The sequence below is a fragment of the Artemia franciscana genome, chromosome 10, assembly GCF_032884065.1.
Source record: "Artemia franciscana chromosome 10, ASM3288406v1, whole genome shotgun sequence".
Lineage (NCBI taxonomy): Eukaryota > Metazoa > Arthropoda > Branchiopoda > Anostraca > Artemiidae > Artemia > Artemia franciscana.
In genome coordinates this window covers 43,471,307-43,489,558 of record NC_088872.1, presented here as the reverse complement: position 1 = coordinate 43,489,558, position 18,252 = coordinate 43,471,307, and the positions used below count along the sequence as shown (strand labels likewise).

General features: G+C 34.4%; 1 protein-coding gene across 4 annotated transcripts in view; it reads right to left on the bottom strand.

The window, feature by feature from the left end:
* Positions 1-11,443: 11,443 nt before the first annotated feature.
* LOC136032219 (long-chain-fatty-acid--CoA ligase 1-like) overlaps positions 11,444-18,252 on the bottom strand; it is a 139,715-nt gene continuing 132,906 nt past the window's right edge. For 3 of the 4 annotated variants that reach the window (XM_065712432.1, XM_065712433.1, XM_065712435.1), the window contains 2 exons: positions 17,883-18,056; positions 11,444-13,062 (listed from right to left, as the gene is read on the bottom strand). In XM_065712432.1, coding sequence (XP_065568504.1) covers positions 12,925-13,062; positions 17,883-18,056 — 312 coding nt within the window. In that variant the 3' untranslated portion in view covers positions 11,444-12,924. The remainder of the gene's footprint in view (positions 13,063-17,882; positions 18,057-18,252) is intronic. The other variant, XM_065712434.1, reaches the window with a different exon arrangement.

Below are 18,252 nucleotides of genomic sequence, written 5' to 3'. Positions count from 1 at the left end.
TACAGGTAGAAAAAAAATTAACTGGGATTTTTGCTTAATATCAAGAATACCGTATCGTATAGGTACATATCGTAAATATCTGACATAATTACATCAAATTTGGCTAGAGATAGCTAAAATGTGTATTTATATTCTAGATACGTGCCTTTTCTTAGCCGTATGGTATTTCTATGAACAATTCAATCTCATTTTTGGTACACATAGTGAAGTGAATTGAATCACTGAAAGACCCCTCTGCGTGTTAACACCCTAGGGTCCATGCACTTCCACAATTGAAATTTCACAATTCGCTACAAGAAGTTTTACAACGTCCTTTTTCTACCAATTAACCTCAAAATTCACGAGCTAAATTTTTAGTTTCAACCGATAGTTTTTCAGTTAATGCTCCTCCGAGTTTGGCACACATATATCAGCAACGGTTTTCATTTTAAGTTGTTTTGAAAGTTGGCAAGATGGCGTGCAATCCTTAAAACGCTCGTGATTATCGTTATTTGAGAAAATTAAGTCGCAAAAACTGCACAAACATACCATAGTAACAACTTCAAGTAGACTCAATATTTTACTGGATATACTTTGTTTGTTCTATTCCTTTTTACCGTCATTTTAAAGTTTACTCTTCACGGTCAATTTAGCCACTAATCGCTTTTCATCTTCTGTCATAGCAGTTTTTCATCTCAGTCATTTCTGTTGGCTTTTCCGTGCGTATTTAAAGCCTATGGCTATTATCAACACAAGCATTTTGGAAAACTCGCTTTTAGCAAAGCCGTAAGTAAACGATTTTCCTTCTTTGAAAGCCTTTTCCGCGTGGCAATCTTTTCTCTTGGTCATTTTTCTTTTGTCAGTGAATCTCGCTTGCTAATTTTTCATTGGAAACTTTTCATAGGGATCCAAAAAAAAATTATAAAAATCTTTCGTTTGCTGATAGAATGAATAAATCAAATTTTGGAGCAGTGTTCACAGGTACTTCTAACAGCATCAGTCAATATTCAAAACATTTTCTTTTGTCAAGGTCTAGTAGCTATATCTTCCATAATCAAGTCATAAGAAACAATGAACATGAATACAGCTTTACCGTAAGTAGAAGCCTCATAGTTTACATTGTATCTTCAGGGAGTCTCTAACTTCACCTGTATTGAATTTCCTGTTGCATATCCAGGGGGTTACTCACCACATGGTGTACCAATATTGAATTTCCTTAGGGCGGTACATCAAATTTTCAGGGTTTTACTCCTTGAATGGTGCACCTATACCTTATTTCTAAGGGGAACTAGCACGTTTTTCTTATTTCCAAGGGCAGTAGCACATATTTTCTTGTTTCTATGGGAAATTGGACACACAATTCTCTATGGGGGAATATTCCGTGGCAGAAAAATTTCTATGGGGAGAAAACTTTTTATAGGGGGGTGGGGGATTTCAGCATGATTTGAGAAATGATTAGAAATCAATAAGAACAGTTTTCTTATTTATTGAGGGGGATATCTGCGTGACATTTTCGTGGACGAACTTTCAGCGAGGATGGCATGGTCCAAAGGGACAATGCCATCCATTTTCTATGGAGGAATTATTCGCGTGGGAAGGCTTTCATTGAGGGGATGGGTGATTTTCTTCGCAATATTTGAAAAATAAAAAAGAATGGGGATGATCGAATTTCTTGGCAATATTTGAAAAAAAATTACGTAATAGTCAGGAGTAACATTAGAACTTAAAACTAACAGGAATTATTCCGGGTATTAGGCTGCCTTCAACTAAACCCTCACTATTTATGCTAAAGTTTCATTTTTTTTTCTGATTTTTTAAGAACGACTCCTGAAAAAACAAGAGTCGTTTAACTGGAATGATAAGCTGTAAAAACCTTTAGCATAAAAAGTGAGAAATTTAGATGGGGGAAACCCCCCTTATGGACGGTGTAATTTCTATTCGTTTCAAGCTTCAATATTGCTCCTTACTTTCAGTTGAAAAAACATGTTTTTCCATTTAATATTATAAAGCAAACCAATGTACTTACTTTAGAATCAAAAATACCAAATTGGAAATGTCTTTTTTCTATTTTACAAATTCAATGTTTCTTTCGGAAGAAGAGACGGAAGAAGAAGATATATGAAGCCAACCTTCCATTCTATAGAAAAATCTTCTTGTCCTGTATAACATATTGTAAAAGCCCAAAAATTGGTAATTTCTATATTTTACAACTTAACCCTAAGTCCTGAACAAATAGTAGAGAACAAAATGCCAAATTGAAAATGCCTTTTTTCTGTTTTACAAAATCAATGCTCCTTTCAGGAATGAAGTATGAATATCAAAACTTTATTTGAAATATCGCCGTTTTTTCTTTAGGGTACCACTTTTCTAACTTTGGTTTCAGCAAACGTCTTTTTTCATCTCTGAAGTGCAAGAAAAAATCTAGTACGAACACACACCTCCTGCGGCTATTAAAACGAGTACAGGGGTATATTTCTACAAGCGCTTCATTTTCTGTTGCCAATTCTACCAATGCCCCAATTTGCCTTAAGCTTCTGATTTTAATTTAAATGTACAAATCCAAGAGTCAGCTTGAGCCTCGCTGTGAATGGTGCAAAAATGGTAACGTCAATACCTTAAGATTCTGATGATAAATTTGCGTGGGAACATGGTATTTGTTTACCAACAAAAGATTTGTCTAGCTTAAAGCTTATTACTTTCATTTCGAAATCGTCTCAGCGCAATCGTACTTACGGAGTAATGACGCATGGCTTTTGCTGTAACAGACTAAACAAAATAAAATCGCATTGGATTCATACGCTGGAACATACTCGACGGACTTCAAAAAATACCTTTTTTGTGTCATTAGAAACAGTAAATTGTTGTCTACCTCCATATTCGTGAACTAGTGCCCCTAGAAACTCCTAAAATTATTAAACAGGGGGATATATCTAATACACTAACTTAAGTGGGCAGCTGACACTCCTCGAAGCTTCAACCCTGTCCATTGCGTAATTCTATCATCTCAATGCACAAATGAGCTCTTAAAACAAAACAGGAAGGAAACGCCAGAGGCTACTAAAAACATGTAATTCTGAAGGACAAACAACTCGGGTAATGTAATTCAGATAAGTTCAGACGTTAAATCAGTTCTCCTTCTAGAAAGTTTTTCTTTGCAATTTGCTCTTTAGCTTGTTTTACCACCCATGGGCTTTCTACCCGGACAGCTCACTCCCTCTCCCCCTTAGATGCAGCACGGGTTCAAAATTTCAAGAAATGTTGCCTAGGAACGTTGATCTAAATTATGAGGCACTCTATGCACACTGGTTGTCAAAATGGTATTTCTATATCATAGGAACAGTTAAGGGTATTCAGTGGAAACTTTCAGAGATAGTTGAGGAAGAAGTTTAACCTAACCCAAATACAAGTATCTGTATCTCTGCAGTCAAAAGAGCTTATGTGCAACACCTTAAACTAGTTTAAACTTTCAGGGGACGTTGAACTAAATCAATAAACTATGTACATCAAGCTTGATAAAATGGTGTTTATAATACCTTGGGAACAATAGAATAGAATCGGTTTTATTTGCACAATCTCTCGTAGTCATAAAACCAAATGGTGCTTGTGCTTACAAAAAAAAGGATTAAATCAAACGACGAAAAAATCAGAAGACGAATAGGATTAAATCAACAATTGCTATACTTTGATACCAAGAAAGGGATGAATGAGTTCATCCCTAAGGGTAACAACTTAGTTAACAACTAAGGGTATTCAGTTAAAAAAATGTTGATGTGAATGTTGAATTCGATCAAAAAGCACTATTTATACTTTTCAAAGGAGCGTATCGGCAATATTTCGGGAACGATTTATGGCATTTAGTTGAAACTTTCGTGAAATATTGAGGGTGATAATGAAAAAAAAATCAAAAGAAACTAATTAGAACTAATTAGTTTGAATCCAATATTCAGATTCTTAAGCCGAAGACGTAAAAACTGGAAAAATAATCAGTATATTAATCAATAAAAAAAAATTTTGTCAATCAATAACAGAAATAAATTTTTTTTAAATTACGACAATGAAATTTTAAAAAAAGTAAAGAGCAAAGTTAAGCTCAAGACCAGTGGAAACAAGGCCTATAGCAATTCAAACTCAAGATTACCAGAAATCATTATAAAAGAACAAACGAAACACATTGCATCATGCGTCGTGTGTGCTTATTGAAAACAAAATCCACTATAAAGCTTTTTTTTATATAATCTAATATTAAAAAAAAATATGTGAAACATAGTATTTAATTGCTGAGATTTCTAGGAATTATTATGATTATATGCCCGATATTCAGTTTGTTTTCATTAGTTTATTCCTGTCATCTTGATTATTTACTTATTTTTATTTTTGTTGATGCTTTGAAAAATTGAAGCAATCAGTTCAAAATACGTATAATTTATAATAAAAGGCAAATTAAGTACTAGGCTTTAGAGCTAGTACGGTTAGGGGAGAGGAAAGGGGGCAGTAGTCAAACTTCACTTGTAGTGATTTTGTCCGTTTTAAGCTAGACTTTGATACTGAATTTAATTTTTACTAGTTTTAAGATTTACTTATTCATCTATATTAGAAACTGTTATCTTTATGCTTGATATAATAATTCATGTTATCTTTGATAGTAATTTTGGTCATTTCGAGCTTGGATTATTATAAGACTGTATTTCTGCTCATTTAAGTATAATACGGTTCTTTACTTTTTTTCACAATTTTTTTTTTTTTCAGAAAGTTGTTTCAAATAAATTAGTAGATAATGTTTGACAGACTTTTACATAACAAATTTTTTTTATTCCTTCTACACTAAAGTTTCTAGAGTAAAACTTTTTTTTTTGTTGATGTAGTTTTTTTCCTAATTGTATACCAAAACACAAAATGGGTTCATATAGGCTGGTCATAGAAATTTTTAAAATAGATAACTTATTTTATCCCTGAGGGGATTTACCAAGACCCAAATCAGAAGTTGACACGCTCAGAGCTGAACTTTATTAACGTTCGATTAGGGATGCCACAACAAAAAGATTAAAAGCACAATACTTTCTCATATTAGCATAACACTCTAGTAAGAAATGTTTCCAAGATTTTCAAATAAAGCTTTAATTATTGTTATTATCCATAAAGCGATCGATGGGAGAGGTGTCAAACAGTAGACCACAGCTTCCTGACAAAATAATTTCCGAAGTTAGACAGCTTCCCGTTTCTTTAAAAGAAGGTTAATCTTCCTTCACTGAATTTGTTAGATTAAGGATACTTCAGATGTTCAGTCCTAGGAGACGCCAAGATTAATTGTTTATTTTCACCTCAATGTTTGGAAATGATATATCAAGGGAGAAATATCGCGTTTTATGAAGGGCGAAAACTTTAATAACACTGCAAACTGATTTGCAGTGATTTGCGCTGTCCTTATTGCACCGTCTGCTTTTTGCATCGACGATGCAAACTGATTTGCACCGTTTTTTTCTCATAAAGACAATACTGCAGCGTAGACAACTTTACCAGAAGACATCCTCATCCCCATCAATGACAATCGGCTAATAAGTTAGAGATTTGTCATCCACTTGAGATTAGGAACATTTATATGTTCTCAACAAAGAAATAAAATTAGCAGTGTAGCGGCAATCAGACTTTTAGCCGTGATTTCAAAACATAGTAACATTATGATGGCAGAACATTCAAATGTTCCCAACAAAGCAAAAAAATTAGTAGTCTAGCGGCAACCAAACTTTTAGCCATGATTTCAAAACATAGTAGCATTATGAGAGCAGAACATTTATATGTTCTCAACAAAGCAATAAAATTATTAGTCTAGCGGCAACCAAAGTTTTAGTTTTTATTTCAAAACATAGTAACATTATGGTAGCAGAACATTTATATGTCCACCACAAAGCAATAAAGTTAGTAGTCTAGCGGCAACCAAACTTTTAGCTATGATTTCGAAACATAGTAACGTTATGGCAACAGAATATTTGCATTACCTTAATTACCTTAATTCGCACTTCGGAGCGAATTAGTTGCAAGAACTGTGAAGCTCCGTAGTTGATGATGGCGATAGATCTGGTCCCTGTGCTAAGGTTAAGCGACCAACCATTGAGACTAGAGAGTGCTACAATTTAAGCCCACTTGGTAACGATGATCACATGGTAGGTATGGTTCAAGAACAATTCTCCAGCGATTTTGAGTTAGTACCGCCGCACAACAGCATCTTCGGATTGAGTGTGTGAGATCGTTGGGGTATGACAAGCCGCATCATCCTCAAAACTGACTCTCTATTATCTTCCAAGAATGCTATGACAGTGAGGGCTGGGAGGGAATCTTCTCACTAGAACCTCCATGGTTTGGCCGCCCGCTCCTTGTCGAGCCACTTTTTGAATTCCTCAGGCGAGGCTGCAGAGACTGTCTCTTGGCTTAGTTGGTTCCAATCGTTCACCACTGGCTGGCTGAAAAAATCTAGTCGGACCTTGGTGTTAGAGGTGGATTTAAACAGCTTTTTGGAAAATCCTCGTGTTTGTCTTTGGTGGGGAGAGAAAGTGAACAGCTTCTGGTCTGCTTGATGTGTAGGTGAGCATAATATTGTTACGCCTACGCCGAAAAACAAATGTTGGGAGGTTAGCAGATTGTAATCTACTGCAGTAGGGCCGACTGCATAAGCCGTCAATGCATTTGGTGGCTCTTCTTTGGACGCCTTCAACGAGCTGGATGCTGCTCTTTTAGAAGGGACCAGTAAGACACATTCCGAAATCCAGGATTGGCCTGACCAGAGCTTTGTATAGTTTCAGAAAAACTGTAGAGGATCGATTACTGACGGTTCTTTTCAGGAGTCCCAAATTTGCGTTTGCTTTCGAAACTGGCTGGGCAGTGCGCTCGCTGAATTTTAAACTGTCATCCAACAGGACTCTTAGGTCTACACCACTACTAGAAGTAGGAAGCAAGACTGTCGATGATGTTTTGCTGTCGTATATGGTGTACTGGTGCTGCGGATTACTACACTCGGAATGAAGAGTGACACGATGTTGAAGGACAGATGCCACCCATCTGCCCATGCTTGAATTTGGTTGAGATTGACTTGTATGCTACTGTTGTCCACGGTACCAAATAGCTTGGAAGCGTCGGTGTAAAGAGTCAGGTTGTTTTTTGTTTCAGCTAGCAGGTCACTGATGTAGATGAGGAATAAGGTCGGTCCCAGGACAGTTCCTTCAGGGACACCGCTCAGAACTTGGCAAGGTGTTGAACAGACCTTCCCTCTGTCTATGGTAAAGAGCCGAACCTTTTGCGTTCTGCCGCCAAGGAATTCCATTAGCCAGCCGACTAACTCTTTGTTAATGCCCACGGCTGTAAGTTTGGAGCGCAAACGACTATGAGGGACTTTGTCGAAGGCTCTGGCAATGTCTAGTAGAAATAGGTCGAAAGGATATCCTCTGTCAAGAAGCTGAGTAATCAGCTCGTAAGTTTCGGGTAGGTTGGTTTCGTCTGACTTCCCGGGAAGAAAACCATGTTATTAAGGGACTTGAGAAGTGTGTCGCTGACACTTTTCTCTAAAACCTTAGCGACAGCAGACGTCAGGCTTATAGATCTGTAGTTTTCAGCTTTAGATCAGTCCCTCTTTTTAAATATAGGTGCAATTTAAGCAGTCTTCTATTATGAGGAAACAACTCTGCTGTCGAGAAAAACTGAAACAGATGGTAAAAAGCAGAGGAAATCTCGATGGCTGTTTCTTTGAGCCACTTCTGGTGGATTCCGTCGGGACCGACTGATTTGTTTGCAGTGAGGTTTTTTAGCCTCTTTTCCACCATAGGTAAAGTGACATCAAACCGTGTTCATGGGAGACGGTATGTTGTATTTAGGAGGGGTGTAGGCTCACTATCTAGTTGTGTTGTGAAGACGGAAGCGAACTGGTTGTTTCGTAAGTTTGATAGTTCCTAGGTGTCAGTCACTTCTCCTTCATCATCAGTAGTGAGGCGTTTAACACGGCGCGCGTGATCTTTACTGGACAAACAATTCCAAAACTTTTTTTGGTTATTCTTGCATTCACTGGTCAGTCTAAACTCGAAATTTTGGTACAGTTGTTTAGCTAAGTTTCGTAGTCTGTTCCGAGCTTGGATGTACTTTTCATAGTGACCAGGCTTATCTTTTTTTCCACTGGAACAGTTTCCGATTTCTTTGTCTTTTAATGCTAGGGGTAATATACGGTAATGTCTTCGGTACGGGAACCAGCCTTTCTGTAGTGCTTCTACTCTGAATCTCGGTGACAGCTGTCAGGAATTTCTCCCACTGGTCCTCGACATTGCCCTGAAGTAACTCCTCCCAGTAATTAGCTCCCTCCTAATTGCCTCCTACTCTATATAAACCTATCTTTTGCATTTACTTTTCACTGGACGTGACGTAGAGGGGAATTATTTCAGAGGTGATATATGTTCTCAAAAAAGCAATAAAATTAGAAGTCTAGCGACAAAAATTTTTTAGCCGTGATTTAAAACACAGTAACATTATGGTAGCAGAACATTTTTCTGTTCTCAACAAATCAATAAAATTAGTAGTCTAGCGGCAACCAAACTTTTAGCCATTATTTCAAAACATAGTAACATTATGGCAGCAGAAGATATATGTTTCCTCAACAAAGCAATAAAATTAAAAGTCTAGCGGCAACCAAACTTTTAGCCATGATTTCAGAATAAAGTAACATTATGGTAGCTACTTTTAATGTCAATGCCCGGTTAAAGCAAATCTTAGCCAACTTGATGCCGATAGGAACCTACTTGAGGTACCAGATCACTGTGAAGAAGCACTAGTTAACCAGAAACAGCTAAACAGCAACTTTTTGATTCAGAAACCTTAACTCTAAAATATTGAATTAAAGGAATATTGGCTCACCATTCAAAAGGCTAGAAATGAGAATATTTATTCTTAGGCCGCTGGCAGTCACAATCTGCTTTTCGAGATCGGAAAAATTCTTCTTGATTGAATTATTTCCTTAAATGAAATAGGATATTTGAATATTTCGGCCAAAATCAAATCATGAACTTAAGCTTTGTGAAAAAACAAACTAATATTTATTTTTCAATTATTGTACATCCAACAACGAGAGGGAAATATTTTCTTTCCTTAAGCAAAAACATGAGTCTGAACCGTCAGTATTTTTTTAGAGGGGAGGGAATAGAAGACAGGCATTCAATTTACTGACTTAACGGTCATCTTTTCTAAGTGTTGCTTTATTGGCCAAGATCTATGATTATGTGAACATCCTCCCAACGACAGTAGAATCTATAAAATTATAGAGAGATCCATGCAACGCAGTTTCATGTCTACTGTTTAGAATTGTTGCATATTTGTACATCATTTTAACGTCTAGAGCATTAGTCTGGCATACCAGGCCTTATCCAGAAGGGAGGGGGTTAAGGGCTTTGACTACCCCCCGCGAAATGTTTGTCTGACTCAAAAACGTAACAAAAACGCATATGAACGAATTTTGACACGTTTTTAAAGAATTATTTTGTAACTCCATTATTTTATAATTCAATAAAGGAGACCCACCGGTCAGATGATATCCCGTTAGTTGATATTACCATGATCGTTTCTTCTAAAATTGGCAATCTTTAAGATACAATTGTTCATCAAAGAATGTTAGATTAGATCATATCAAAGATGTTTGAGGTTACAAAAAACCTTAAAAACGCCAAAAAAAGTATAGAAGCATTTTTTACGTTTTTACGCTTCGGATGAAACTTTTTAGGGGGGAGGGTTCAAACTCCACCCACGCCCCTCCCTCACCCACCCCTGGGCTCAACCTTGTCCCTAGGAACCTCATCAACTTTTTTTCTTAATAAAACCGAAAACAAAATGCCAACTGATAATCCAGACATAAATAACATCCCTCGTAGTTGGAGGAATTTTATAAAGGCCATAGCATAAAACCCCTCCATAAGAGAATACTAAAACGAGTTATTGCAGTTGATATCTACACGCACAAAAACCAGTAGGAAAACCATATTATATCTATTCTATTTCGCAATTAATCGTCATTACATAACAAATCTTCGATTAGCTTTAAAGTGCTACCGTATTTGACGAAGAAAGACTTCTGGCCCCTGTTTGTCAATTAAAAAAATTATAGAACGTATAAAGATTGCCATTATCTTAACAGATAGAGGGGTGAGGTCAAAATCACCGAAATATGGTAACCCTCTGATCAGTAGGTGGATCACTAAGAGATAATCTCTGATCCCTGAATGGAGCCAATCCCATTCGCAGTGAAAACCTCCGATAGCAAATTTGACCATAAAAAATCTCAAAGAAAGGCAACCATAGTTGCACCTTCCAAATCCTGACAATGTCAACTTCATACAAGCTATCTCGAATAACTCGCCAATTTCAGTATAGTAAAGTTTTCGTCTTCTCGGTTGGCGACCTTTTGATAATGTCAAAAAGCCTGATAATCCGTTTTTAAAGCTATGTTTAACCCTCAGAATCTAAAAGTAAGGTGAGCTTCAACACAATTCCCATTATATTGAACTATGTGGCAAGTCCAAGACAGCATTAAAAGAGGAAGACAAGTTTTGTGTACCTGAATATATTCAAACGACAACGAAATTATAAATTCTGCCTGTTGAACTTACACAATGTGATAAACTAAAAAACGAAGTTATGAAAAAGGGCAAGCTAAGACCAAAAGACCAAGGCCGTATCCAGGGGGCAAGGGGTTTGAGCCTTCCACCCCCCGAAAAGTTCATCTGACTAATAAAAACTTAACAAAAAATTCATAAAACAATTTTCTGATGCGTTTCTAACCCCACCTAGAACAAAAATCCTGGATACCGCCCTGGAGAAGATACAAATTCACAGGAACAAATATGAAAAAATTAACAAGTAAAAATGAGATTCTGAACAGAATCCACAACTTCGTTTACATTAAATAAACAAGTGAATACATATATATATATATATATATATATATATATATATATATATATATATATATATATATATATATATATATATATATATATATATATATATATATATATATATATATATATATATATATATATATATATATATATATATATATATATATATATATATATTTCAACATTTTCCATGAAACTAATAGCCGCCGTAAATGAGGATTAATAACTATTAAAAATGCCTCTAACGAGATCGCTAAAACCACTGAAATGGCTTTCATAAAATTGCTGAACAGATTCATAGCAGAAATTCCTTACTTAGCCCACTCAATTGTTTATTCCAAAGAAATACAATGGCTCCCTTGTTCCTCTGTGAATTGCCTTGGAAATCTTAGAACATAGCGAAGAATGGCAGAATAGAAAATTAATTTTTCTTTAGTTTCAGAATTCGCTTTTCAAGCAAGATCTCGTTTTGAGGCCTTATTTTAAAAATAAAATGATTATGTTCATTTCAAAACCTACATATTCAAAACAAAACATAGAAAGACTTTTAGAAATACATTGTTTTATTGCTTGATGTATTGTTTAGTAGTCCATAAACAACTTACGAAAATATGCTTTTAGTGAAATTTCTGCCTTTACAATCAATTAGAATTCCATGTTAAAAGCACCATTATTATTCAGTATTTAATACATACATTGAAAAAATTAAAGCTCGGTTAAAAAGAAGCCCCTCATTTGCGGTTATTAAAAAAGAAAAGAAAAAAAACGGTTGCCATGATTAAAAAATAGACTGATGCTTGAAATTTTAATAGTTAATCTAATTCTACTTCTTCTAGTGGAGATTCATTTTAAAAGTATATCGGACACATTTGAAATACAAATCAGCCCAACAAAAAAGAGATCATTAGCTACTTTAACGTTAAATTGCTTAATAGCTTCACCATTCACTAGGATATTGATAAAAACCGAATTTAATCCTAGAAGAATTATAAAGTTCCTCCAAAAAGCAAGGAAAATAATCACCTTTAAAATTTATAAGAAAACTAAGATTAGCTAAAAACGTTTTTCGCCTTTTGAGATTTTAACTTGAAAGGATATACGATTATGAAAGTTAAGCTTAAAGTCAAGACATATCAAAAAGGGGGACATTTAATTTGATATAATTTAAACTAAATTATCTTAATTTATATTATGCTTAAGAATGCTCTGGACGATGGATGCTGGTATCTGGGTGCTCACAAGCGGGGATACATTTTACGGCTTCACTTTAATAACTGAAGGTTAAAGTTTTTAGAAATATTTGATTTAAGAAATATGACCAATTGTATACATAGTATTGAATATAAAATTACAGTATTGAATTGAAACTGTGAGGAAAGGCTATTTTTCAGGGGGAGGTGTGTACAATTTTGTTTTGAGGGGAAAGGGGCAAACCAAACCTTCGTGTATATACGCTCCATTTTTTTTTATGTCGGCCCGACAGATTGATAGATCGCGGATGGTCGTGTAACGATGGAATGAAAAACCTGGTGGTATGTCTTGTGAAATGTTTGAGTCTGTTGGGATATTTTGTGGAAAAGGAGCTAAACCCTTTGGACGCTGAATAACTGATTTAGATTTTTTATTTCTCTGTGCCATCCCAAAATCACAGATATGCATTGGAGCATCGAAAAGTAAACGGAAGTAATTTCTTTTAATTATATATAGATTTATTGCAGATTTTTTTCTCTTTTTTTGGATTTTTGTTAAAAAAAAACTAAACGAAAAATTTATAAATTTTAATGCAAAAATATTCCTCACTTTCTAGAGGACCCTCGCATTTTTTCGATATCAAGAGCTAAATAAACGAATAAATATTATTCAGTTATGACACAAGTTATAAGATTCTTATTTAGAGAACACCAGCTTTAAGACAATTAAATCTGGATACTAAGTAAAAGAAATTCGGTTTTTAACAATCCTAAGCAAATATTCTAAGCATATAAAATAAATAACAATTAAAAAATAATCTACTAAAACGTTGAAATTAATCTAAGTTCTTATACATATCATCTATCTGAGGCTTAAAATATTGTTTTAGCTGGGGCCTCTTTGACTTCAAAGTTGGTGTAAGAAGGCCGTTCTGCACTGAAAACAAGTCCGGATGCAAATGAATATCCTTCACCTAAATAAAACGAAAATTTTTTTATTAAAATATATACTCACACTATTATTACTAAAATTGCTCAGAATGGAGAAAAAGTGACAAGCAAACAATTTACTTATTGCCAGATCTTCTTTTATTTTTACTATGAAAAGAATAATGAGCCACCCTTATACCTCTTTTATCACAATCAGAATACTTAATACAACAGTCTTGCGGGAAACTACTTGACTGATCTTTGTCCAGGGTTCAATCCCTGCGGCCACTGGGCCAACACAAGGACCTTTGTTGTCGAGTACCGTCGTTAATTAACGAACGAAAGACCAATCATGCTTAGAAGTGCGGGTCAATACGGATGTCATACATATTTTACTTTATTTTTTTTTCTTTCTTATGTTTTTTCTATCATTTATGCTCCGTCCTAACTATGTTTTGCAGACAGTTTCCACTTAAATAAATAAAATGAGGTAATAAAACATTAAAATTTTTAGCATTGAAATAGGGCACCGGACCAACACAGTTAGTCAGTGAACGAAGGAGCAATCATAATTAGACATATCACTCAAAACGGCTCTCATAATATTTTTGTCATGACTTAAGTAAAAAAATTTCAAGACAGAACAAAAATTATGTTCCTTTGTTTTTCCTGTCATTTATGTTCCATCCTTATTATGTTTTGTAGTCTGATACTCAATGAAATAAATACAATGAATAAGTAAAATATTAGAAAGTCGAAATTATGAAAAAAAAAGTCAGCATGAATTTATCTCCAGAAAGGAGGAAAGATTAAGGTCTTAAAACTCACAAAAAAGGCAAAATATACAGGAAATAAAAGAAGACGCGGGAAAAGTTGCAAGAATCTGGGAATCTTAATTGCTAATGTTCGTAAATGTGAATTACTTTGTTTTGCTTTAAACGATTTGGTTTTCGCTTTTTAGTAAGTTCCGATGTTTCAGCCAGGGTTACCACCCATAATGATCTATCAATATTTCTTGTAGTTTTTTAAATTGCCTAAAGATAAAATCACTAAATCAACAAAAATATCACAAAATTCTAGTGATTCTTGTTTCACCGGGTGGCAACCCTTATTTCCACTTATTCACGCGACTTATGTACTGGCTGTTTTATTTCTAAAACAAATGCAAACGTTTTTTAAATAAATCCAAGAAAATTCGACCACTGTTGACTACACCGTAATTCTACCTCGTCTTAAAAAAAGAGCTCGAATCTAGTATATAAGTCTGAAGAAACTAGACGAGATTATGTTCTCATCGTCATTACTTCGACAAAGAAGCTATTCTGTCATTTATAAGAGAGCTGGCTAAAGGGAATATTATCACATTTTTCCCCTATTTTTAGAAATGATTATTAGTTTTCACGTAAGAAATACTCCCAGGAGGAGTAGCATAGCATATCCACTAGTCAGTAAGACATCACGTTCGAACCTCGTCTACAGATAATGGATGACTTTTCCTATCAACTAGGTCACACCAGCGCTTGACTGATCAAATAGAAACGTACGGAAGACAAATTGATAATTAATGTTAATCAGGCGAAATATCAAGGCAACAACATGACTTAGCTAAGATTGATTAGACTTTTTGGTGATGAAAGAAGCCTTTCTTCTTTCCTGTAAGCGGTGTTGGGTTTCATAAAGTTTGTGATTGACTTAGATTTTTATAATGATGACAGAGTCATTGTAGGTACCTGTTTTGTGCTTTTTACTTTTCAGTGTTTAATATTGTTTTTATTTAAACTAATAAATTTGAGCTTCACTAAAAGGATAGAGCGTAGTTTTATAAAGTTTACTGGAGACAAAAGAAGAAGAAGAAATACGAAGCTAACCCTCCATTCTATAGAAAAATCTTCTTATCCTGTGCAAAATACTGTAAAAGCCCAAATATTGATAAGTTCTATATTTTACAACTTAACCCCGAGCCCATAACAAATATTTGAGCAATTATACCTTTATAGTTACTTCTATTGTCAACAACCTCCCTCCTTTAATTGGTTCAGCATCTGCCACATTCTTCTCTACAACTCATCCCATGACCTTCCCTACCCCTCCTCTATGTGTAAGAAAATTAAATATTTATATGTTTAATATATTTTCTCGGCACATATTGGCAAAAGAACGAGAGGAGCAATGATTTTATCGATGACTTTGCTACACCACGAGCAAACTGTTTTTATTGAACAGAAAAAATTTCAGTACGTTCACATTCCAGGTTTATTGCAATTCCATTTTGATTGAATGTTCAAACAAATTTTTATCAAACAGATTTTTATCAATCGAAACATCCTAAGGCAGGAAATCGACGAAGTATACGTGTGCAAACAAATTTGTTACTGGCTGCTCATGTCTTTTAATCATGTAAGCAGGAAAATGTCTACAAATAATGAAACGATATTAAAACAGTCTAGTATAGAAAAAGTTAAACATTCTCTAACTTTTCCGCACAGCTACACTCGTGTTCCGGTAAAATCTAGGATTTACAGGCAAAATAAAGAATTCACTAATAATTAGGTTTTCAGAAAAAAAAGAAGAAAAACGGAACCTCAAAATCAGGCAGAGTAGGGCGACCAATTTAGTTTAGTGTTGTAACAAGTAGATGAAGTAGAGGAGAGTACGATGAAGGGGGGAGTAAGGGAGGAAGTGATACGGGCAGGGACGAAAGTGCAAGAGTGAGAGGGAGATACAAAAGGAGGAAGAGAGAGAGGGGGCGAAAGGAAGCATTCCTTTTAAGTATTGTTCCACAAAATTCGACTTTGGGTTATGGGCTTGAAATAATGTAGAATATTATAAAAATAACATAAAAACCGATAACAAAGATATTTAAACGATCGTATACATAAGGGCTTAAAGTTAAGACAATGTAAATAATAGTTAATTGTTAAAAAAAATCGGTTAATTGTTTAATAAGAATGAAGATAATTTCTCAGACCAATTTTCAAACAGATTAATTGTCAGATGGCAACAAGAATATAATAATGTTAAGGAAAGATCTGTAAACAAAAGCCACTTCACTTTTAAGAATGACTTATTTTTAATATAATGAAAAACCTGAAATAAAATTGGGCATAAAGAATTAAAATTTGCAATATGGTTTTTTTAATGAGTTATGCGTATGAAAAAAATGGCTATTTACGATGTATTGCCTCTCTTTATCATTAACATCTCTTTAAAACCAAATGCATGAACTGGACAAACGAAAGCAAAAGGAAGTCCCGTCAGAGTTGGCACGGCCTTGGTACCATTGCATTAAAGGGTACCTGATTTTTATTGAAAATCGGAACTAACATTAAAATAAGACTCTTATGCTTTACAATAATCGGAAATTTGACTAAAACAGATTGAATAATAGTGGATATTCCTGTTAGGCAATAATAAGATTCATATTAAATTTAATAATAGTAGAATAATAAGAAGTTTAATAAAGGCATCAGGTTTAATTTCACTTTACTAATTTGAAATTAAAAGCATTAATTAAGATTTAATCAATTGAACGTAATCTGAATTTAACGCGTATATCACAAAAAAAAATAAAAAGAAATCGATAGAGGATCTTACAGGACATAAAACAAAATCAATGAAAAAGCTTTTAGTCGATGTCTTCCAACTGATAAATTTTTAACGGGGATTTTGAGTGGAATCAATACAATGATGTCTAAAGGCATGGGAAGAAAAATCATAGTTGCAGTAGCAGCTGCAACCTAATACAGAGCGAACCACAGTCATACAAACCAAGAGTTTGAGAACGCGTTTTGAAAAACTGTTCAGTGAAAAAATCCTCCACTTGAAGTTGGTTTATTAAATGGTAGCTATTATTCATGCTTATATTACTCGTAAAAGTTTATTGCACAAACAAATTTTCAGGAATTCTAAATTACAGCTTGAAACTGCTTGAAAATTGCCGTACATCAAAATAAAAACTGCACCATTGGAATGAGCACGATTAAAAACCGTCTGAGGGAAGTTTTCATCCCTCCATTTTGAAAACCTGAGAAAATCATATTTTGGCATTTTCATCACAAAAGTCTCCTATTATCAGATCATAAATAAACTAACAAATAAATAGACTCTTGATATTTTCCTATATTTTTAGAATTTCAAAACTAGCGCTTTACTGAAAACACAAAACTTACACTAAAAATAGGGCGTCGCTTTAGGAACAGAAAAATCCTCAAGTATATACAATGTGACATGTCGGTTTGTTTGACATAGTTTTATTGATTTTTGTCACATGTGATGTGAGGAATTAATTTTTGTTCATTTTAGCTCCCAAAAAAACTTTCCTTTTTTCGAAAGCTACATATTTGAAGAATCATATTGGCAGCTAAAAAAAAAAATTGTCTGGTATTTCCAAGGATAAAAATAGAATATACACAGGAAGATGTCAAAACATTCCGACAATCAATCTTCTAATTTTATATAGGATATTAAGTTTTATCATAATATTTTCCAAACGTAAAAACAAACTACATGTTCATACAACAACGACCCATGAGCTGCAAAGCTTAATCGGATACTTTGTTCTTGCTTTCGTCACCCTGTATTTTGTTTTAGTAGTTGTTAGTATTAAAATAAAAAAGGAACTATAAAAAAAGGAATATAATTAAAAAAAAGATAAGACAATTGGGAAAGAAGCTAAAGCATGTAATCAATGTGTAAATTCATCTGAGTTCACCGAAGTAAATAAATACTAGTAGATTTCTTCATTGGTTTTGTCACACTATCTAAAAAAAAAGCACGTTTCTTGGTACTGCGAAGAATTAGAGCAAAGTACGACTAGTTAATACAAGGACTAAAATGCAACCATTGCCAACAGAGTTGTAGTTACCTGTTCAAACGACTTCAATCCTTTCCTCTTCCCAATGTCCAGGATATCATCTAGAATAAGCTTTTTGATTTGTGGATTGGCGCAGAGATCTGACAGTGTTCCTTCAATCCCTTGCCCTTGAGCCCACCTTTTCACGGTGCTCACGTCTGGTACTACAACAGCAACAACGCATGACTGAAAGACATGAATAGTCAAGGGTCGAAGTAAATTTGTACAACACTTTTTATATGCCGCATATGTATATATTTAAGAACTTTTGCTTGGGAAGGAGGGTAGATGTTTCCCCGAACTGAATTTTTTATTCAAAGACAAATATTTTAATTATTAAATAGTAATAAATATTTAATCAATATTTAAAATAGCCGTTAAT